This window comes from Pinus tabuliformis, chromosome 6 (assembly GCF_031772625.1).
Source record: "Pinus tabuliformis cultivar Carrire ecotype Pingquan chromosome 6, CPIR1, whole genome shotgun sequence".
Classification (NCBI taxonomy): domain Eukaryota; kingdom Viridiplantae; phylum Streptophyta; class Pinopsida; order Pinales; family Pinaceae; genus Pinus; species Pinus tabuliformis.
In genome coordinates, this window is record NC_142292.1 from 858,519,161 (window position 1) to 858,543,694 (window position 24,534).

The window sequence follows — 24,534 nt, forward strand, 5'->3', positions numbered from 1 at the left end:
AAGTGACAAGTCTAGGTGCCAATACCAGGTAGTTTTACCAGAATACATACCCCGTGCCAATACCAGGTGCTTTTAGCAGAATACATACCCCTTAGATCTAGTACCTCAGTAGAATCAAGTTGCCTCTTTGCCATGTAGGCCATCAGGGAAATTTTGTAGAAACACATCCCCCACCAAAAAAAATGAAACAACATTTGTTCTACAAAGAATATGCCTACCTTCATGTAGATGTCGATATCAGGATCTGGTTTGATGCCTGCTTCCTTTTCACGTCTTGAAAGTTCTTCCAGCAACTCTGGGGAGTGGAACATCAACATGAAGACACTATTCATTTTCAGGGAAAAAGACAAAAAAACTGCTACTTTAATCAGCATGAAGAAAAACATACCATGTCTTGCACCAACACCTTGGCATCTCCCAGAGAAGTCAAACGTTTCTCTTACAGTCATTTCTCCATGGTGCAGATCATGCTGGCTAATGTAAGCTGATGTCCTTTGAGGCACAAATTCTTTCAAAGAGTGTCCATTGTAAGTCACCTCTCCTGCTATCTATTAATAGAAGTGAAACCATTGTCAATTAATAAGATCAATGGTTGAACCTTGATGTGCTAATGGCATATACTAAGAAGAATTCACTAGTGAAATTGTAATGACCGAGTAGCCTTATGGAATATAATACGAGAAGAAGAAGAACATAATACTCTTAAAGTATTTTATGAAGCAAGAACAGTATTGAATTCCTTTAAACAGTTGTATTCTAGTATATGTCACAGAGAGCTGCTTGCATTAATCTTTGACTTACACAGATATCACGGTTGGGCTTTCCTGCTAGAGTTGTTAGCAATGTGGTTTTGCCAGAGGCCGGCGGGCCAAGCAGAAGTGTCATCCTGCAAAGTTTCAAAGCAAATTTATAAATTTGCCAAAGTATTCTGATGAAAATTCTGTAATGATTTATCAATAAGTTGAAAACAAGATTTCATAAGTTTTCAAAAAGAGCCTGAACCAGCTGCAACATGCTCAGTACCAAGACTAAACACTTTTCACTATAAGGAGAGGCGAAATAGAATGCTCACCGAGAAGGCTTAATGATGCCACTGATATCATCAAGGATGGTTAGATTCCTTCGTTTTGATTGCAAGATTTTCAGATTATTGAGTACGCCCTGCACAGAACAAACAAACTTTAAAATGCCAAACAAGCAATTGGTTTTGTGCAACACGTCCAAACTTTACTGATTGTTGCTGCACCCATTAGTAGCTATGCTCTGAGAAGTTGTTATACGAATGGTAGCACCAATAATCATTTATATATGTAGTTTCTTCCGTACAAGTGGTGCCTCTTAAGATATGTTGCACTGGCATCTCTATTACTTTGGATTAGGATGAATCATAGCTTTAATCTATATTTTTCAAAAAATATATAAAATTTTTTTGAAAAAGGCTTCCACATAAAGAGCAAATAATGAGGAAAAATTAGCCAGCTAGATATGAGGAGATTACAGATCTTGGTCTTAAGACAAGAGTCCAATTATCTAGTCTCATATCTAATGAGGAAATCAAATAAAACCGTTATAATATAATAAACATTCTGTGTGAAATTCTTTCTATCCTTCTTCAAATTTATAAGAGAACTAACAGTGGAGAAGAATAGCTAGTCCAAAAGAACCAAAGAAAGTCAATAATAAAGTAGCTAGATGATAACTTGTGGAACAAAGTTTTCATATTGAAAAAGTAGCATACAAAAAGTAGTGTTTATTTTAACTAGTATCTGAATTAATTTGTCCAAATATTCTGAGAGTCATAACCAACATTTGTTGTTATGTCACAGTTCATGTTTGTTAAAATTGGAAACTAGGGCCAAACTCCCTGTGGGTCATTTTATTTATGGTAGCTGATATTTTTCTTGGATCCCTCTCATCGAGAGGTGTAGGATTGATATAAAGATCATCCGATTCCGATAAGAAATGTTGCAGTAATCGTTATCGGGATAATATTAGCGAGGGAAAAAATCGGGAAAATATCGGAAAAAAATCGTAAAAGTTTGGAATAATTGGGAAAAAATTGTAAAATACAAAAATATTCATTTTTTTTCAATTTTTTTAATATCTAAAGCATCTACAACATAAAATAAATACATGGACACATAAATATGATAAAAGAACTAATATATAAGATGTGTAATATCATTTCTAGTGCTACATCACACATAACAGTGAATCATGTCTTGAATAGTCAGTCCTGACTCCTGAGTCCCAACTCAACCTCAAAATATCAACAAAAAATATAATAATGTATCTCATATCATGAGTCATAATGTCATATACAATGAAATGAACCAAATAACTAATACCATTGATTTCCTCTGCCCCACTTGCGAGAAAATGCAATAGCTTTCCCGCTAGATGTAGATGCCGGTGGAGTTGGCAGTGGACTCTGCTGTGCTCTAGAAGTTGAAGAACTAGGAGCTACAGGAGGTAGACCACGTCCTCTATTGGTGACAGGGGTAGCCTGAGTAGGTTGTGTCATCTCCTCCTCCTCATCAAGAAAATCGGCAAAATTTAAAATTTAATTTTTTTCCCAAAAAATCACAATTTTTTCGTAAAAAAAGCGATTATTTCAAGTTATCGCGTTTTTTTCACAATTTTTTGCGAAAAAAATTAACGTAAAAATTGGGTGATAATATCGCCAAACTCAAAAAATTGCGATTTTCTGATATTATCGCGATAATATCGCGATTTTCGCAAAACTGCCGATAAGTATTCATGGAATTATGAATTTATTTGTGTTATAAGACAATTCATCAAGGTCGGTCAGCAACCAAATAAACCCCACATGTGCTCAATGTTTTAGTATAAAAGGAGATGACTTGAGAGTCATTTCACACACACTTCTATCTTGATTTTTCTCCACTTGTCTTGGGTTTTAGTGGAAAAGAAATCTAAGAGTGGGAGCCCTAGACGTTGGAGGAAAAGAGGTTGCCCTAGCTGCAGCAAAGAAGGCAGGCCAGCGAAGCAATGGAAGGGTTCTATGCATTAACCTAAAGGAGCTCAAGGAAGAAGCCTAACGCTATCCTAAGGCAGCCCTAATGCAATCCTAGAAGGCAGCCCTAACGCTATCCCCTATGGTGCCCTAGTTGCAGGCATATGGTGCCCTAGACACAGGACTAATGTGGTTGAAAAGGAGGACTATTTTAAGGCCTAAAACAAGGACCCGAGCTGCTAGAAGGAGGCCAAGGGTAGGCCGAGTTGAAGAAGGGTTGTTTGGGGTAGTGAAAAGGTGGGTTGTAGGTGACAACGTGGGACTATGGTAGGCAGCAGTCCTAACAACCTCAAAACAAGGACAACTTGGAGAGTTTGAAGGTTCAAACATGCCCTGAATAACAGCATGCTAGGGGAGGTGTCTCATGAGACTATACCACAGTTTTCTTGAGGGTTGTTCGAGGACTGTAGGGCTGCCTAGTGCCCTAACCAGATCAGTCATGAACAACAAGGTATGGCAAGGCTATTGGGACAACAGCAAAGTATGGCAAAGCTATTGGGACAACAACAAGGTATGACAAGGCTATTGGCCAATAGCAAGGTATGGCAATGGCATAGTGCAATAATGGCACAATTGGGACAGCATGACTGTTAGGGACAACAGCTACAATAATATACCTAGGCAGCAGCAAGCATGGAGCTTCATGGGACAGCTGCATCGTAAATGGGACAGCAGCAAGCATCGACAGCATGGCAAACATAACAAGCTTGGACAGCATGGCAAGCATAGCAAGCATGGACAACATGGCAAGCATGGGCAGCATGGCAAGCATGGTGGTGCAAGCACATGAGACATGTTGTATGACAACATGGTTCAGCATACCACATGGGACAACATTGTGGCAACATGATGCAGCTATGGCACATGGGACAACTGTGGCAGCATGGTGCAACAATGGCACATGGGATAGCAGTGGCAGCATCAAGTGTAGCAGTATGATGTGTGCAGCATAGTCATGAGGTCTAGCTTAATGATGATGGGTGCAACATGGTGCAGCACGGTGAGGTGCAGCATGATGACGAGGTGCAGCGTAATGATAGGTGGAGTCACCTTGAAGAATCAGTTGAAACAACATGTCTTCAACTGAGTTCAGCTATCTCATGTATCATCTTCTTAGAGATGATCTATGCTCTTATTTAGATAAGTCAAAGTTTTGACTTCTGTTGTAAATGTACTAACTCTCTCTCTCTCTAAGAGAAATTTTTTTGAAGAACATATAAGAAGAATTGATCAAGGGTTTCCCCACATTGGGGTTTGTCCCTGGCTAGTGCCACATCTTGTGTTCTCTAGTCTTGGCTTGTCTTCTGCGATCTATGTTTATGTTCTATCTGCAATTTACTTTAATGTTGATGTGATTGCTAATCTGGAAAAGATATTGAGCTAACTGTAAAAATTGAAATAAATTGCTCTAAGCATAGAACATAGCTAAGGTGAAGACAAAGCCCAAGCAAGAGTGAAAGAGCAATCACCAAAGACAGTTGGGAAAGGGCAATAGGATCAGTGGATTCCTCGTCCCTCTTCAAATTCACCAAGAGTGAAGTCGAAGCAGAGAATATTATCAGAATGGCGCAGCAGAAGCTTATGATGGCCTACCTAAAGATCACTTCATTAGGAAGTCCGGATCTAAGGGTGGAAGGAAAGGCAGATGCCTTGTTTGTAATAAGTTCAGCCATTATGCTAAGGAGTGTCCGAATGGTACGGACACATCACTTGATGATGATAACAATCATTCCAGGGACATCTTCAATGATCAGAGGAATGACAGGTAATGCAGGTCATCAAGGAAACGACCGACTCTTCAAGAAAGCAAGGAACCCCAGGCACGTCATCAGATAGAAGGGTACTCTCCCTAATTTGGAAACAAACGTGGGATTATACTTGGAGTTGATGCCACCTATCCCAGAAAGGGTGTATGGAATGTTACCCCTCAATTGAATGAGGGTAACTCGATTCATTTACAGAATCTCTTTTATGTACCTGATCACAAGAAGAACCTGGTGTCCATTTCGGCAATGGAAGTCAAAGGTTTTATGGTGGCATTCATCGATAGAAAGGTACGTGTTTGAAAATAGAATTTTCAAAGATGCTTTTTCTCTGGGTTCAGCGTTGGCAATTTGTATCAAGTTGCAGGATGGTCCATTGGGGATCATGTCAATTATAACACCGAAGGTCTACTTATGGGGCCCTACCTGATGTGAGTCAGATGGTGATAGGGATGCCTAAATTCAAGAAGAGCATGAAGGTACATGTCTAAGATGTACCAAAGGAAAATCTTACAAGGGGACCATTCCCCTCATGTAGTAGGTCCACGGGTTTGGAACAACCCGAGGGGTTTGAGATTCATGATCAAGAATCTCATGTATGCAGGGGGAAGAAAGTCCTTTATGGCTTAACACCCCGGGTGTAGTATGAGAGGATTGATAGCTGTCTGATGAAGCTAAGATTCACTAGGAGTGACGCCGATCCAAACCATTGCTTGAAGGTTGTGGATGATAGACCTCTCATACTGGCACCTTCAGAGGACAACCTCTTTCTGACAAGTGCAGACCCTCTCATTTGCAAAATTAAGAGGGAGTTGGATTCCAAATTTGGAATGGTAAACTGCAAGCACGTGACTACCTCGAGGATCTTAACTTTCAGAAGCTATGTGGTAGTAAAGCCGGACCTGATTTAGGAAATGCCTCTGAGTTTCATAAACTCATTCATGTTGATGTTCTTGGGGAACTTCCATCCAAACATATGTTTTGTAGTTAGCACGATGCACTCATATATGGTTGAGCCTCACTAGATTGGTGCCAAGAATCTTCTAAGATATCTTCAGGGCACAATCTCTCATGGATTGAGATACACTGCCAGAAATGTGAAGTTGCACGATTATTCGAATGCTGACTAGGCAGGCAGTGTGGAGGATCGCAAGAGCACTTCTGATTGTTGGTTCTCTTTGGATTCTGCTTCGATATCATGGATGAGAAGGAAGCAGAAGTCGGTTGCTATAAGCACTGTTGAGACCAAATACATAGCTAAGAGTATGATCTCGTGTGAAGCTGCCTGGTTGTGGAAGCTCTTCAGCAAGCTGTTTGTACATATGATGGATACCACCGTGATCCTTTGTGTCAACCAAGGGGGGATTCGATTGTTGAGGAATCTCGTATTTATGATTTCTCTAGCATATAGACATCAGATACTACCTTATCTGGGATATGGAACGTCGATGAGCGAGGAGGCTCCATCGCATTGAGACTGATGTACAAGTCGCAGACATTTTGTCAAAGCCCCAGGGAAAGGTCAAATTTGTGACTTTCCCGAACGACTTGGAGTCGTTAAGAGACCCTCTTATGAGGGTCCTGCATGATGCATGCATTGAGCTCTGGAAGCTTTGGGGGGCTTGGGGTACTTCTTGGAGCAACAAGTGACCATTCGGTGACTCACCCTCCTCTAATGGTGTGTTGTGTATAGGGTGAATGGCTCAGCCTTCCCCTGTGATACCCCATGGCGACTTAGGGACAGGATGAGTGGTTCTCCTGTCAAGGCATCCTACCCATGGGATCTGGGACTCATGGGAAGTACCTCTCATCTAGCCAATGAGCAGGGAAATGGGGTTAGCGACCATAGTAGTACTATCGATGGACGCATCGTTGTATCTACCGTACTCCCAATGCTAGGATGACCTCCATTGATCTGGGATGAATGAAATTGATCTGGGATCAGTATGAGTGGTTTGAGAAACTCTCTTGTGATATTGATCTGGGATCAATAAAATTGACTTCGGGTCAGTAAGAGTGATATGACTCACTCTCTTGGAATTGATTTGGGATCAATAAGAGTGGTATGACACACTCTCTTCATATGGAACTGACTTCAGGTCAGTGGAGAATGGTATGAGACATTCTCGATCAATTCTTCTTCTTCATGGTTCAACAGAGTAGAGCAGAGCAGTGCAGGGCACTGATGGCAGAGATAGTATAGTCGGACAGATGGATCAATGGATGGAGTTCTCCCTAATTGAGAGGGAGTGTTAAAATTGGCAACTAGGGCCAAACTCCATGTGGGTCATCTTATTTATGGCAGTTGATATTTTTCTTGGATCCCTCTCATCGAGAGGTGTGGGATTGATCTAAAGATCATCCTATTCTGATAAGTATTCATGGAGTTATGAATTTATTTGTGTTATAAGACAATTCGTCAAGGTCATGGGTTGAACCAAAGTCGGAGAAATCCTTGAAGGAGTAGGAGTGCAAGATGCCGCAGAGGCTAGGGTTTCCACCGGCGACGCCGTAGGGTTTCCTCCGTCCTCAACTCGCAGGCAAAGGTCTTGCTTGGCAGCGATGCGGGTGCGGAAATATATCGTATATGGTCTTTTGTATTTCCTCTGAGCGGGGGCGAGGTGGCTGCCCTTGCCGCCTCTACCCCCGGACTTGCCTCTGCTCCGATTGGTGCTTCTCCTTCGCGGCGGCAGTTGGTGTTGTTTTGGTCGTTCGCGGGCTTATCCATTTGGAGCGTTGAGGGAACAGGGGTGTGGAGTTCTAACTCAGCACTATTTCGTGTCGCAACAATGGCTGATTTCGCTGGTGTTTCTGCAGGCTGCTAAGGATGTTTGAGGTAGTTGTTCTACCTCTGGTTTCGTCTAATTCGGGTGGAGCGTTTTTTAGGGGGCGGGGAAGGAGTGGCTACCCTGGCTGCTCTCTTCCTCATTTCGTGTCTCTCCTTGTTTGGGCGACCAAAATTAGCGCCTTCTGTTCTCTTATTCCATCCACAGGAGCTATTATCTGCTTGTGGTGCATTGGTGCCAAATCTGCTGCACCTCTGCTCTTTTTTGTTGTTTAATTTGTAATAGGAATGGGTATCCTCTACAGGTATGTTATTTCAGGGGCTCCATATTGGCCTTTTGGGGTTATTTTTTTGGGCATTGTTTGATGCAGATTTGCTGGGGTTTACATATCCTTTTGTTTGCTGCCCTGTTTGAGGGCTTTTCTGGATACTTCTTTTGGAGTATTGTTTTGTAAGTGGCTCTACCCACATTTCTGCATATGCTTCAAGCATCTACAATATGTAATCTTCTTTAATGAATATTACGAATTTTCTCCACGGGAAAAAAATTCGTCAAGGTCACCCAGCAACCAAATAAACCCCACATGTGCTCAACATTTTAATATAAAAGGAGATGACTTGAGAGTCATTTCACACACACTTCTATCTTGATTTCTCTCCACTTGTCTTGGGTTTTAGTGGAAGAGAAATCTAGTAGTGGAAGCCCTAGATGTTGGAGGAAAAGAGGTTGCCCTAGTTGCAACAAAGAAGGCAGGCCAACGAAGCAATGGAAGGGTTCTATGCGTTGACCTAAAGGAGCTCAAGGAAGAAGCCTAACGCTATTCTAAGGTAGCCTTAACGCAGTCCTAGAAGCCAGCCCTAACACAATCCCCTATGGTGCCCTAGTTGCAGGCATATGGTGCCCTAGACGCAGGAAGAATGCAGCTGAAAAGGAGGACTGTTTTAAGGCCTAAAACAAGGCACTGAGCTGCTGGAAGGAGGTTGAGGGTAGGCTGAGTTGAAGAAGGGTTGTTTGGGGTAGCGAAAAGGTGGGCTGTAGGTGACAACGTGGGACTGTGGTAGGCCGTAGTCCTAACCACCTCAAAATAGGGACAACGTGGAGAGTTTGAGGGTTCAAACATGCCCTGAACAACAACGTGCTAGGGGAGGTGTCTCATGCAGTGATGCGGGGGAGCGCCCCCCCCCTTCGAACCCGCTCCCGAAGCGCGCTCCGGGCGGGAGCGGCTCGGGAGCGGGTCGGGAGCGCGCTCCCCAAATCGCTCCCGGACGGGAGCGATTTTCGGGAGCGCGCTCCCGTAAAAAAATTTGCGCTCCCTGGTCTGTGAGGGAGCGCTTCAGGGAGCGATCGCTCCCGCGCTCCCGGAGCGCTTTTTAATGCCCGGGAGCGATCGGGGAGCGATCGCTCCCTGATCGCTCCCGAGCATTAAAAAACGCTCCGGGAGCGAATTTTAGTGAACTGGGAGCGGTTCGGCGGAAAAAAATTCCGCGGACCCGAAAAAAAACAAAAAATTTAACTAATTTTTTTGGGTTTATAAGCCCAATGGGCCAAAACAAAATCATTTCAATGAGATTGAGCTTGAGTTTGAGAGCAAAGGAGCAAGGAGCAAGAGCTGAGGAGCAAGGAGCCAGAGCTGAGGAGCGAGGAGCAAGTGCCAAGGAGCGAGGAGCAAGCTTGCAGAGGTAAGTAACTTAATCATTTAGTTAGTTTAGTTGGTTAGGTAGTTAGTTTGTTTAGTTTAATTTACCTGTTTGAGTTTAAAGATCATTAATTTAAATTAAATTAATAAATTAAATGAATTAATCCCAATAAACTAAATTAATTTGCAGATTCAAGACTCAAACCCTACAAACATCAAACACGATGGACCTGGGGATTTTTATTGGCATTTTCCTCTTCCTGGTCCCTTTTCTGGTTATTATGGTGGTGGAGAGTAGGAAACGGAGGGGGCCTGAAACTGAAGAGGTGGATGAAGAAGCCGGAGGAAGTCAAATAGGTGAAAACCCCAGTGAGGAGGATGTGGAGGGTGAACATGAGGGTCAAAAAACTAAACAAGACCAAACTCCATTGTGGAAATATGTTCAGAGGCCTGAAACAGGGAAAGGGGGTGGAACCACTAAATTTCATTGCCCCCATTGCAACAATGATTTCACAGGCTCATACACCCGTTTGAGAAGACACCTTTGCGGGAAAAGGGCATGGGATGGAGAGAAACAAATAGGAATCAGAACTTGCGACGCGGTGTCAACAGCAGATAGAGCCAAATACATAAAGGAAGAGGAGGACGCCCAATACAAAGCAAAAAGATCAAGGGGTTTCTTTGAAAGCTCACAAAGAACTCCTTCAGCATCCTCCCAAGGCAGTGGATATGGACATGGAGGCTCAGGGTCATCATCTTTACGCCGTAGAACCATATCAGATTTCCTTGATGAGGGGTGTAGGAATGATGTGGATTCAAAAATTTACAGGTTCCTCTATGCAAATGGGATACCATTCAATGTTCTACGCTCACCTTATTGGCACGAAATGGTTTCTGCCATAAATGATGCCCCTAAAGGATACAAGAGCCCTGGGTATGACAAGGCAAGAACTGTTGGCCTTGATCATGAAAAAGCAAAAATATCACAATCTTTGAATAAAATGACAAGTTCTTGGACTGACAATGGGGTGTCCATTGTATCTGATGGATGGACAAATGTAAAAGGCAAGCCATTGATAAGTGTTCTTGCTGTGTCCCGAAGTGGTCCCATTTTTCTAGCTGCACATGATTACTCAGACAAGTTCAAGACCGCTATCAACATTGCAGAAGCATTGCTTGAAACAATTGAGCGTATTGGCCCATACAATGTCATCCAAGTCATCACTGATAATGCTCCTAATTGTAAGGCAGCGGGAGCAATTATTGAGGATAGATACCCGAACATATTTTGGTCTGGATGTTTGGTTCACACATTGAACCTTCTGTTGCATGATATTGTCAAAAACAAAAATGAACAATACCAATGGATTGGTGATTTGTACAAGAGAGGAAAAAAATGATAAAATTTATTACAAATCATAGCAATACCCATGGCCTTTTCCGCAGTCACTCGAGATTGGAGTTGCTGAAGATTGCGAGGACTAGATTTGGTAGCTATTACCTCACCTTCAGGCGCCTTTTGAAGGTAAGAGAGGGTTTAGCTAGCATGGTATCAAGTCCAAATTGGCAGGTGTTAAAGGAAAGGGCTACAAATGTAGCTGACATTGCAGGTTTTGAAACGGTGGAGGAGGCCGCTCTTGATGGGCAGTTTTGGACAACTGTGAGACAGGTATTGGATTTCACCAAGCCAATTTATAACATGATTCGGTTTGCAGATACAGACAAACCAGTGATTGGCGAGGTGTATGAGCAAATGGATACCATGTTGGGGGAAATAAAAGACATTATTAATAACAGAGATCCCGACTTGTACAATCTGATTCATGATTGTGTGTGTGAACGGTGGAAAAGGCTTAACCTTCCACTACATTGCTTGGCGTATATCCTTACGCCAAAATACTACTCAGATTCTTGGTTGGGCAAACCTGCAGCAGGGGGTGGTGTTAGGACCAAACCCCATTTAGATCGAGAGGTAACTAAAGGATATCTGGATGCATTAGAAAAGTTGGTGCCTGACAGGGAGGAATGTGCAGCTGTGCGCCTTGAAATAGGCAGATACTTCACTGGCAGTGGTTTGTATGGTAACTTCCATGCAATGGACGACAAAGATAAATTTGATTCTCTCACATGGTGGGAAACATATGGCGGCGACGGACTTTTGCGAAAATTGGCATTGAAAGTTCTTGCATAGGTTGTAAATTCTTCTTCTGCAGAGAGGTGTTGGAGCACCTACAGTTATATACATAATGTGAAAAGAAACAGGCTCAACGAAAACCGAGCAGAAAGCTTGGTTTATGTGCACTACAATTTGAGGTTGTTGAGCCATTACTGTGATCGGGCTAATGAAGATCCCACATATAAAATTTGGGACAATCACCCTGAGGACGACAATTTGGAGGATGGCATTGTACATATGGAAGAACTAGAAGATGAGCTTGTACGGGATGAAGCTGAAGCAGCTGCAGCAGCCATGCCACCTCCACCTCCACCATCCAGTAGCAGTTCTCGGGGCCCGAGTCTTGTTCCATTGCTGTCGCCACCTCCATCGACACCCTCGCGTGGAGGCTCTAGTTCTGGTCGTCGGTCTGGGCGGGAGACTCCTAGAAGACCGCCAAGACCTACTTATACTCCTGGAGACTCTCGTGGCAAGGGCCACTTGTAGATTTACAGTTTACTTGTCTTTTTTAGTTTCTATTAGACTTGTCACTTTAGTTTTCATAACTGTTCAGTGTTGAGTTTTGAGTCCTTGACTCTTGACTCTTGACTCTTTCATATCATTATGACATTATGATATTTTTTGTAAACATTATATCACTGTGACAATGAAAATTTGAAGTTTGAAGTTGGGCCTTGGCAATTATAACTCATTGGTAATGATTGTGAATTATGAATATGATGCTTTGTGAAAGACTAAAGTTGTTTCATTTCATCTCATTATTCATGTTTCATTTTATAAATTTTTAACATTTCATATCATGTTAACAGTTAGAAGTTAGGACTTAGAAATATCTTCGATATTACTTCTTGTAATGGTTAAACTTGGCTTACAAGTACAACTTGTTACTTTGGTGATCAATGATGATAAATGTTATTGAATTGAATGTTATTTTAATTTATTATTTTACTAAGGTTGATGACGATTATAATTTCTAGATGATTGATGTGATATGGTTCAATGATCAATTTATGTTTTTTTATGTTTTTTATGTCTATTTCATCATTTTACATGTTTTTGTTGACATATATGTATCAAAAATTAAAAAATATATATATTTTTAAAAAATCGCTCCGGGATTCGCTCCCAAACCGGGAGCTTCTGAAAATGGTCGCTCCCGCTCCCGCTTCCGCTCCCGCTCCCCGCTCCCGCTCCCGCTCCCAAGTAACACTGGTCTCATGAGAGTATACCGCAGTTTTCTTGAGGGTTGTTCAAGGACTGTAGGGCTGCCTAGTGCCCTAACTAGATCAATCATGAACAGCAAGGTATGGCAAGGTTATTGGGACAACAACAAGGTATGACAAGGCTATTGGACAACAACAAGGTATGGCAATGGCATAGTGCAATAATGGCACAATTGGGACGGCATGACTATTAGGGACAATAGCTACAACAATATAACTAGGCAACAACAAGCATGGAGCTGCATGGGACAACTGCATAGTAAATGGGACAACAAAGGAATGCTAAGGAAAACATGGCACAACAGCAAGCATGGACAACATGGCAAGCATAGCAAGCTTGGACAGCATGGCAAGCATAGCAAGCATGAGCAGCATGACAAGCATGGACAGCATGACAAGCATGGACAACATGGCAAGCATGGTGCTGCAAGCACATGAGACATGTTGTATGACAACATGGTTCAACATACCACATGGGACAGCAGTGTCGCAACATGATGAAGCTATGGCACATGGGACAACTGTGGCAGCATGGTGCAAAAATGGCACATGGGACAGCAGTGGCAGCATCAGGTGCAGCAGTATGATGTGTGCAGCATAGTCATGAGGTCCATCTTAGTGATGATGGGTGCAACATAGTCATGAGGTCCATCTTAGTTGTTGTAACATGTATCTTTTTGTTTCATTCAAAAAATCACTTGGAAAATATTTTGAAAAAAGATAAGGCAAGAGGGAGATGTAATAAATTGTATATCGGAATCAAAACACAAAAGAAACAAAGTGATATATCAGATTTGCAAAAGAAACAAGTATTAAAGGGTTAAAGCCAGACCCAAAATACTATAAGTTGCGTTTTATAAAGTTCGGCGTGTCCGTAATGATATGTATGATTGGTTCTGTTGATAGCGCCGATTGCAATTTGTGATCACGGGCCGGACCCGAAATATATATATTATATTTAAAAGTCCCGGGTCCGTAAAGCACTGAATACATATGTTAGTTCATTCACCAATTGCTGATTGCGATTCATGATAGCCAGACACGAAAGGTATCTACATCGTGGTTTTAAGTCTTGTCGGGTCCACCACACCGCTGAGCTATGTACGTTGCTGATTGCGACTTGCGATGGCAGACCCGAAATATATATGTTTTATCGTAAAGTCCTGGCAGGGCCGCTATATCAAAAGCCCTTCATATATATTTTGTTTACGCAATTTTATATGTATTTCTATTATAAAGAATTATAATAGAAAGGCCAGACCAGAAGCGTATATATATTATGATTTATGAGCCCCGGCGGGTCCGCAAGGCATACGAAAAGGCAGATTTCAAGCTACAAGCAAGTTTTTGGGCAGAGCAAAAACGGTAAATGGTTTTTATTGGAGCTCACCTAATCCCACTTATCATTTGACATGTAGCAGCCGAGTAGAGAGAGAAAACTGCCCATTTCGGGCGGGTATTCTCCGGGCTTATGTCCCACCCGAAATCTTTATAGACCGTCTGATCCGAAAAGTGCAAATCTATGGTGGGTATATATTGGCGAAAAAGGTATGCCTTGATAGTTGTGCCGAGTTCGTATTAAAAGCAGAAAAAGCATGTTTTATGGCATATTTTCATTATAAAAGGTATATAATAGAAAAGCGCAAATATGAAGGATTTATGCATAAGTTCCACACTACCATAATTACGCAGCTTAAGGGTGCGTAAAGTTAAATTTGTAGTGATATATCGGGCTGATTGCAATTTGAGATGGAAGTCAACGAAGTGCTAAGCGGGCAGATTTAACAGGTTTATAAAGCAAGATTAACTCTTTTGAGTTCCGTATTAATTAAGGGTTTTCGTTAATTTTGTTGTGTAAAGTGGAAAATCAAGGTTAGAGTCGAATCTGAAGAGGAAGACAATCGGGTATGTTTTCTTTGTATTTGGGCCAATCAAAATGCCTATGTAAGCCCGAGATTACACAAGCTTAACGCATTTCGTTACGGCTAAACGAATTAAGCATCATTAGGGCATTTACAGAGGAACTCGGCAGCGGATTAACAGAGCAAGCCAGCAGTTATCATCCTCTTCTGAATTCAGTTATGTTCCTGTTATTTCATGTTCTTTGAGGTGTAATTTACCCTCTGTAAAATTCTGTAATAGTTTTTACTTCATATATTTAGAGAAGCAGTTAAATAATTTGGGCAGTTTCACAGATCAACAAATGTTCCACAACGTATAAAAAGAGGAAATTTTACAAAGAAAGGGTTCGAACTTTGGAGAACCCAAAGACTAAGCCACTGTATTCTTGATATAATTGTTGATTAATGAAAGAATTAGAAGTTTCCATGAATTGTTGGGTATAATTTTGTAACCCTCTCTGTTATGTGTCATCTTATGTTTTCTTCTTTCAAGTATAGTAATGAAGCTGCAGGTCTTTATTTTCTTATGTAGATAAATTTGAAATTCCTTAAAAGAACGCTCCTATACTTGAAGTTTTCACCTTCCTTTCTAAGTTATAGATAATAGTTTCTATGAAAGATCAGCATATTATCTTTAACTTCTCCAAGGGTCACAGATGGTAGTTTGTGTTAAGCAGCATATTGTCTATGATTCAGTTCTCATTTTCATAATTCTTCTAAGTGACGGATAATAGTTTCTGTGAAAGATCAACATATTATCTTTAACTTTTCCTTCAAGCTTTCTTCATTCATCATTTGTATCTAGCAACAAATGGCATTCTGAGATGTTCTGGTCATACATGTATTAAGAGTAAAAAACCAAGTCTCCAGGTCCTTCATTTGAGAACACAACATATATCTAAGTGACAAACAAGTGACAGTAAATAATATTTATTAATGTCTTAAGCACAATTTCTCTACAGCCAGGAAATTGGTTTCTTAAGGTACAACATTAATTGGCGTCGTTGCCGGGGAGAGAAGACAAGAACACTTTTCCCTAGGTTTTCACTATTTTCCTCTGGTTGTTCAGTGAGGAGGAAATATTTGGTTGTTTTGAATCAAAGCAATAACTCTGGCTTCAAGGAGACCCCATACAAGATCAAACACTTCACAATAGAAGGTTCAAGCTCTTTCAGATCCTAAAAGGCTAGTTTCTAGGAGGGTTGGAAGGTCTAAGATTCCAATTACACCAATTCCTATATTGTCTGCATCAGGCAGCAATTCACCTGAACATTCATCTAATAAAGAGTCATCTTTTTCATCATCTTCATTTCAAGAACCTAACTGTCAAGAGCAATCTTTAGAATCTGTTACTTTTCATTTATCTACTATAATCATTCAACCTCAACCAATAGCCACATTACCACCTCTGCACACTCCATTTACTTCTAAGTCAAGTTCCACATCTGTTGGTAATCAAGGTTCAATAAACATGGCAGTACCTGCATTCATGATGAATAGGTATGCACCCCTTCAACTGCCACAACCGTTTAATCAAATGCCACAGGATTACCTCAAAATTCTTCCTCGTTTTACAGGGGAAGATGAACAAACTGCAAAGAATCATGTGTCAGTATTTTGCAATTTTGCAGACAGCCTAAACATTGAACATTTAGATGTTATTCTAAGACTTTTTGTTTAGTCCTTGGATGGAGAAGCAAGGAAATGGTTTAAAGGACTTCCTAATAATTCTATTCCTTCTTGGGAAGAGATGGAACGTTTATTCATCCAGAAATGGGGAGAAAAAAGAGACCATGGGTATTCATTAACAGAGTTTAATGCCATAAAGAAGAAGTCTGATGAAACTGTGGCTGAATTTGTCAGAAGATTTAACAAATTGTACAATAGACTCCCAGTGGAGATTAAGCCTCCTCCTGCTGGTGCAAAAATAACTTTTGCAGGGGCTTTTGAATCAAATTTTGGATTCACATTAAGGGAAAGAAGATCTCCAACCCTTGATCAGATCCAAACAGATGCATTAGAGATAGAAGCAAATCTGGTGGCTGCAGGAAAAGCACCAGAGACACAGCCTACCCAAGACAAGGGAAAGGCAAAGATAGAATCCTCTCAAAGTCAAGCATTGGAGGATATGTTTAAAACTTTGTCAGATAAGTTAAATAAATTAGAGTTAGAAAATAAGAATTTGCAGAAGCAAACACAGTATAATAAGAACTTTAATCCCCAATACAGAAGACAACCTTTGCAAATCCTGCAAAGGGAAAGAAAAGATCAAAATCAGATTCAAGCACCATTATATATAGAAGCAGATCCTAGTGAAGAACAACTTGAAGATCAAATTTCTACGTTATATGCAGTAGATGAAGATGAACTTGGTATCGAAGGAGAAGAATATGTATATGATGAAACAGATGTCATTCATGATGAAAATGAAATTGATGAATATTGGAAACAATTTTCTGATTTTATGCAGGCTGAGCTACATAAGAAGTATGACTTGAGATCGAGGAAAAGATCAAGAAATCAAGAAAATGAAAGTGAGCAGCAAGTTTCAACTTCCTCACTAAAGGCGACTCCACAAGAATCTCAGCCTACAAAACAAGTAAATAAAGGAAAGCAGCAACAGAACGCAAATGGCAAGACACAAATACTTCAAGGTGAGTCTTCTCAAGATCAAACTGAAAAAAATTCCTTTGGAGAAACTTGTTTCAATTCCTCAAGTAATTCCAGTCATGAAGAAAGGTGAAGATGAGAACGAAAGGACTGCTAAATAGGGTCACTTGTTTAGTCTTACTAAGGAGTTGGAAAAGGTAAGAATACAAGTTCCCCTTACAGAGTTGGCAAAAACACCTATTTATCAAAAGGAGATTGTTGAGTTTATTAATTTAAAAGAAAATGAGAGTATAAATGACACTGTAAATTTGCAAGAGGATAAACCAGTAGTGGTTTTTGGTCCACATGTAGAGGAAGTAGATTCTTCAATACCTCCTTTTTATATTTCCTTATTGGTTCATGATTTCCTCCTACATAATTGTATGTTTGATTCGGGAGCTTCACATAATCTTATGCCTTTGTTAGTGATGAAGCAACTAAATCTACAAGTGACCAAACCTTATAGGGACTTGTATTCTTTTGATTCTAACAAAGTCAAGTGTCTGGGGGTTATTAAGGATCTGGCAGTGTCACTAACCCAAATTCTAGCTAGAAGCTTGGTCATGGATGTAGTAGTAGCAGATATCCCTGCTAGATTTAGAATGCTTCTATCTAGGTCCTGGGGGGCTAAATTGGGGGATGTTTTGAAACTAGATTTTACATATGCTTTTATACCAATTTTTGGTGGGGAAGAAAGGAGATTGTACAGAGAAACTAGGTTTGTAAAAACAATTACAAAAAATGGAGCAAACAATTCACCTGTATATAGTCAAGAGAAGGATGACTTTGCTTGTTTCGCACTGCATGATAATGCAGAGCTGGCTAAAGATAATTAGAAGCAGCTTGCTTCAGCGAATGTAATTACAGAGCTGCAAATGGAAGAAGTGTGGAAATGTTCCTTTGATGGAGCTTATTCCAAGGAAGGAACAGGTGTTGGTTTTCTTCTAATTGCACCTGGAGGTAATATGTTCCCTTTTTCTTTTAAATTAGAGTTCAAGGTGACAAACAATGTGGCAGAATATGAGTCCTTGATTATTGCTCTACAAATAGCTAAACGGATAGGAGTTAATTCAATTTATGCTTTTGGAGATTCAGAGCTAATTATTAAGCAGATAAAAGATCACTGCCAAGCAAAGCATCGTAGGCTCCGGGCATACAGAAATGAGGTATGGGATTTGATTGAGAACCTTTTTGAAGCTTTTAACATTCAATTCATTCCAAGAGATGAGAATAGATTGGCAGATTCAATGGTTGTGGCTGCTAGTACTTTCAAGCCTCCTATTAATCCAAGACTAAGATATGAGTTAGAAATGAGACATAGACCTTCTGTTCCTGATAATGTTAAGAACTGGAAAGTTTTTGAGGATGAACAGCAGATTAAGGAGTTTTTTACTATGGTTGAAGAGTTCCGGGGCACAAAAATTGATCAGGATGAAGAAGAGACAACAGAAATTGGAGAAGCCAGTGGTTTAAAAGATTCAATAGCAAATCAAAAGATCTTTCAATTGAAAGATAATATTCTGCCAAAGTGACTCGTTCCTCTTGAAAGGCTTTTTAATTCCAATGATGTGGCTATGGACTCAGGAAAAATTTCATAGGATGAACATATTTAGGATCACAACATTGGAACTCAGGAGAATCCCAGGTTAGTCAAATTATATGGTGGAGTTTCACCTAATTTTCAAGAAAGATATATTAAACTTTTCAAGAATTATGTTGATGTCTTTGCATGGTCCTATGAAGATCTCAATAGCTATGATGTAAATATTATTTAGCATAAGATTCCTTTGAAGGAGGGAATTAAACCCTACAAACAGAAGCTTAGACAGATACCCCTCTGCTTCTACCATCAATTGAAAAGGAGGTCAAGAAGTTGCTTCATGCCAAAATAATAGTCCCACTCAGGTATTCTGATTGGGTGGCTAATTTAGCACCTGTGAGAAAGAAAAATGGAGAATTAAGGTTGTGTGTGGACTTCAGAAATCTCAACAGGGCTTCTTTGAAAGATAACTATCCATTGCCTAAGATGGATCAGGTGTTGTAGAAGGTAACGAGATCTTTTAGAATGTCAATGCTAGATGGATTTTCTGGTTATAACCAGGTGGCTGTGAATAAGGAGGATCAGAAGAAAACAACGTTCACAACTCCCTGGGGAACATTTATGTATGCCAGAATGCCTTTCGGATTGATGAATGCAAGTGCTACATTTCAAAGGGCTATGAACATTGCTTTTGTTGGAGATAAGTTCGTAGTAATATATTTGGATGATATTACTGTTTTCTCAAAGTCTGATGAAGAACATTTGGATCATTTGAAAAGGACTTTTGATAAATGTAGAAGATTTGGACTTTCCTTAAATCCCAAGAAATCCATTTTTGCTCTGGAAGAAGGAAAACTATTGGGACACATTGTTTCCAGAGGAGTGAAGATAGATCCTGCCAGAGTACAAGCTGTGCAGAAAATACCATTGCCTAGGAGTAAAAAGGATATTCAAAAGTTTCTGGGAAAGATAAACTTCTTGAGAAGATTTGTATCCAACTATGCAGAAATTGTAAAAGAAATTACTAATATGCTAAAGAAGGAGAATGAAGTGAATTGGACCAAAGAAGCTAGAGAATCATTTTCCAGGATTAAAGAGGCATTACAGGCAGCTCCAATCTTAATCAACCTTGATTACCAAAAGCCTTTCCAAGTTTTTTCATTTGCATCATCAAGTTCAATAGCTATTGTCTTACTGCAGAAGAATGATGAAGAGAGAGAGCAGCCAGTTGCATTCTTCAGTAAGATTCTTAGGGATTTTGAGCTGAAATATAATATTCTTGAGAAACAGGTGTATGCTTTGGTAAAAGCCCTGAAAGCTTTTAGAACTTATGTGTTGCAGTCCCAAATCATTGCTTATGTGCCAAATGCTGCAGTGAAAGATGTATTACTACAGGGAGATGTAGAAGGCAGAAGAGGAAAGTGGATTGCCAAGATCCAAGAATATGATTTGGACATAAAACCCACAAAGTTGGTGAAAGGACAAGGATTGGCAAAAATGTTGACAGAATCAAACTTTCAGGCATTGGGAATTAACTTGTTGGCACCTGTGGATGAAAAAGCAGCTGAAGAAAGTGAAGGAGAGCAAGATCCAGGTATGAAGATCAGGTATAAATTTTTGTGTTCAGAATGGTATAATCATATAATTCATTATTTGTGCTTTCTTTCTTGTCCCCAATCCTTAGATAGAACAAAGTATAGGGCACTAAAGATCAAGGCACAACCATATGTGATTGTGGAAGGTAGATTGTACTGGAAGGATCCTGCTGGAATTTTATTGCTATGTTTAACAGAAGATGAATTTACAGAAACAATCAAAGATTATCATGAGGGGTTTTGTGGAGGACATTACAGTTGGAAAGTAACTGCACATAAGATCCTTCAAGCAAGATTTTATTGGCCTACTTTATTTGGTGATACATATAAGTTTGTTAGAAGTTGTTAGAAGTGTCAGCTTTTTCATGAGAAAAAGAGATTAGCTCCTTTACCTTTGATTCCAGTTTTCATAAAGGAGCCATTTAGACAATGGGGATTGGACTTTGTTGGAGAAATTAATCCACCTTCAAGCAGACAACACAGGTGGGTTCTCACAGCGACTGATTACTTCACCAAATGGGTAGAGGCAATTCCTACCAAGAGAGCAAATGATCAGATAGTAATGAAGTTCCTGGAGGAAAATATTTTCAACAGATTTGGATGCCCCATTAAAATTATAATAGACAATGCTCAAGTCTTCAATTCAAATAAGTTCATTGCTTTTTGTCACAAGTATAATGTTATTTTGTCCCATTCAACAGCGTATCATCCTCAGGGAAATGGATTAGCTGAATCTACTAACAAAACTTTGATGAGAATCCTTAAGAAAACCATTGTAGAAAATCAAAGAGATTGGGATTCTAAGTTAAAGTTTTCTCTGTGCGCTGCTAGAGTAACTACAAGAAGATCTACAGGGAAATCACCTTTTGAATTAGTATATGGAACCTAGGCTCTGTTTCCAAGTCAATTTGTGAAGCCGGTAATTGCAATGATTCAGGAGGCAAAAGAAGAACCAAATGCTTTGATAAGAAGAATGAACAAAGTGGTGGAGCTAAGCGAGAACAGGGACAAGGTAAGAGACAACTTGATTATGTATCAATCCTAGATGAAAAATATTTTTGACAGAAAAGCCAAGGAAATTGATTTTAAAGTTGGAGATTTAGTATTGATATGGGATACCAGAAGAGAAGATAAGGGTAAACATGGGAAGTTTGATCCTCTTTGGTATGGTCCTTTTAGAATTTCTGAAGTAAGATCCAATAATACCTTCATTCTTGAGAATCTTGATGGTGAAACTCTACAACTGCTTTTCAATGGGCAATACTTAAAGCATTACTTCCAGTTCTAAAGAATAAGCATCATTTCATTGTAAATACCGGAGTGAAATCAGTGTACAAATGCCATAGCATTTCAGTTTATGCGAAGCAATATATGACTCCATGCCCGAAGTGAAGGCACTAATCTGCGGTTCTTAGTGCTTCTGTGGCAAAAGCACTATCCCCAGGTGGAGCCAGATGTTGTAACATGTATCTTTTTGTTTCATTCAAAAAATCACTTGGAAAATATTTTGAAAAAAGATAAGGCAAGAGGGAGATGTAATAAATTGTATATCAGAATCAAAACACAAAAGAAACAAAGTGATATATCAGATTCGCAAAAGAAACAAGTATTAAAGGGTTAAAGCCGGACCCAAAATACTATAAGTTGCGTTTTATAAAGTTCAGTGGGTCCGCAATGATATGTATGATTGGTTCTGCTGATAGTGCCAATTGTGATTTAAGACCACGAGCCAGATCCAAAATATATATATTATATTTAAAACTCTGGTGGGTCCATAAAGCACTGAATACATATGTTGGTTCATTCACCGATTGCCGATTGTGATTCACGATAGCTGGACCTGAAAGGTATGTACATCGTGGTTTTAAGTCCCGTTGGGTCTGCCACACCGCTGAGCTATGTACGTTGTCGATTGCGACTCGCGATGGTGGACTCGGAATATATATGTTTTATTGTAAAGTCCTAGTGGGTCCGCTATATCAAAAGCCTTCATATATATTTTGTTTATGCAGTTTTATATGTATTTCTATTATAAAGGATTATAATAGAAAGGTCGGACCCGAAGCGTATATATATTATGATTTATAAGCCTCGACGGGTTCGCGAAGCGTACAAAAAGGAATATTTCAAGCTACAAGCAGGTTTTTGGGCGGAGCAAAAACGGTAAATGGTTTTTATTAGAGCTCACCCAATTCCACTTATCATTCGACATGTAGCAGCCAAGTAGAGAGAGAAAACCACCCATTTCGGGCGGGTATTCTCTGGGCTTATGTCCCACCCGAAATCTTTATAGACTGTCTGATCTGAAAAGCGCAGATCTACGGTGGGTATATATCGGCGGAAAAGGTATGCCTTGATAGTTGTGCCGAGTCTGTATTAAAAGCAGAAAAAGCATGTTTTATGGCATATTTTCATTATAAAAGGTATATAATAGAAAAGCGCCAATATGAAGGATTTATGCATAAGTTCAACACTACCATAGTTACGCGGCTTAAGAGTGTGTAAAGTCAAGTTTGCAGTGAAATATCGGGCCGATTTCGATTTGCGATGGAAGTCAACGGAGCGCTGAGTGTGCGGATTTGACAGGTTTATAAAGCAAGATTAACTCTTTTGAGTTCCGTATTAATCAAGGGTTTGCATTAATTTCGCTATGTAAAGTGGAAAATCAGGGTTAGAGCCGAATCTAAAGAGGAAGACAATCGGGTATGTTTTCTTTGTATTTGCTCCAATCAAAATGCTTATGTAAGCCCAGGATTACACAAGCTTAATGCATTTCATTATGGCTAAACGATTAAGCATCATTAGGGCATTTACAAGGGAACTCAACAGCGGATTAACAGAGCAAGCCAGCAGTTATCATCCTCTTTTGAATTCAGTTATGTTCCTGTTATTTCATGTTCTTTGAGGTGTCTTTTACCCTCTGTAAAATTTTGTAATAGTTTTTACTTCATATAGTTAGAGAAGCAGTTAAATAATTTGGGCAGTTTCAGAGATCAACAACTGTTCCACAATGTATAAAAAGAGGAAAATTTACAAAGAAAGGGTTCGAACTTTGGAGAACCCAGAGACTAAGCCACTGTTTTCCTAATATAATTGTTGATTAATGAAAGAATCAGAAGTTTCCATGAATTGTTGGGTATAATTTTGTAACCCTCTCTGTTATGTGTCATCTTATGTTTTCTTCTTTCAAGTATAGTAATGAAGCTGCAGGTCTTTATTTGCTTATGTAGATAAAGTTAAAATTCCTTAAAAGAGCGCTCCTATACTTTAAGTTTCCACCTTCCTTTCTAAGTTATAGATAATAGTTTTTATGAAAGACGAGCGTATTATCTTTAACTTCTCCAAGGGTCATAGATAGTAGTTTTTGTGTTAAGCAGCATATTGTCTATGATTCAGTTCTCATTTTCATAATTCTTCTAAGTGACGGATAATAGTTTCTGTGAAAGATCAGCATATTATCTTTAACTTTTCCTTCAAGCTTTCTTCATTCATCATTTGTATCCAGCAACAAATGGCATTCTGAGATGTTCTGGTCATACATGTATTAAGAGTAAAAAACCAAGTCTCCAGGTCCTTCATTTGAGAACACAACATATATCTAAGTGACAAACAAGTGACAGTAAATAATATTTATTAATGTCTTAAGCACAATTTTTCTACAGCCAGGAAATTGGTTTCTTAAGGTACAACATTAGCGATGATGGGTGCAACATGGTGCAACATGGTGAGGTGCAGCATGATGACGAGGTGCAACACAAGGATAGGTGGAGTCACCTTGAAGAATCAGTTGAAGCAACATGTCTTTAACTGAGTTCAGCTATCTCATGTATCATCTTCTTAGAGATGATCTATGCTCTTATTTAGATAAGTCAAAGTGTTGACTTTTGTTGTAAACGTACTATCTCTCTCTCTGTGCTGAACTATTGAAGAACATATAAGAAGAATTGATCAAGGGTTTCCCCACATTGGGGTTTGTCCTTGGCTAGCGCCACATCTTGTGTCCTCTTGTCTTGGCTTGTCTTCTATGATCTATGTTTATGTTCTATCTGCAATTTACTTTATTGTTGATGTGATTGCTAATCTGGAAAAGATATTGAGCTAACTGTAAAAATTGAAATAAATTGCTCTAAGCATAGAACATACCTAAAATTAGCATGGTATCAGAGCTGAGGTGAAGACAGAGCCCAAGCAAGAGTGAAAGAGCAATCACTGAAGACAATTGGGAAAA

General features: G+C 39.7%; 1 protein-coding gene across 1 annotated transcript in view; it reads right to left on the reverse strand.

Annotated features, from left to right (window-relative positions):
* LOC149261598 (pleiotropic drug resistance protein 1-like) overlaps window positions 1–24,534 on the reverse strand; it is a 170,017-nt gene that overhangs the window by 109,543 nt on the left and 35,940 nt on the right. Inside the window, exons 3-6 of the mRNA XM_089422413.1 lie at window positions 1,073–1,161; window positions 802–886; window positions 389–548; window positions 219–295 (exon numbers count right to left, since the gene is read on the reverse strand). Coding sequence (XP_089278539.1) covers window positions 219–295; window positions 389–548; window positions 802–886; window positions 1,073–1,161 — 411 coding nt within the window. The remainder of the gene's footprint in view (window positions 1–218; window positions 296–388; window positions 549–801; window positions 887–1,072; window positions 1,162–24,534) is intronic.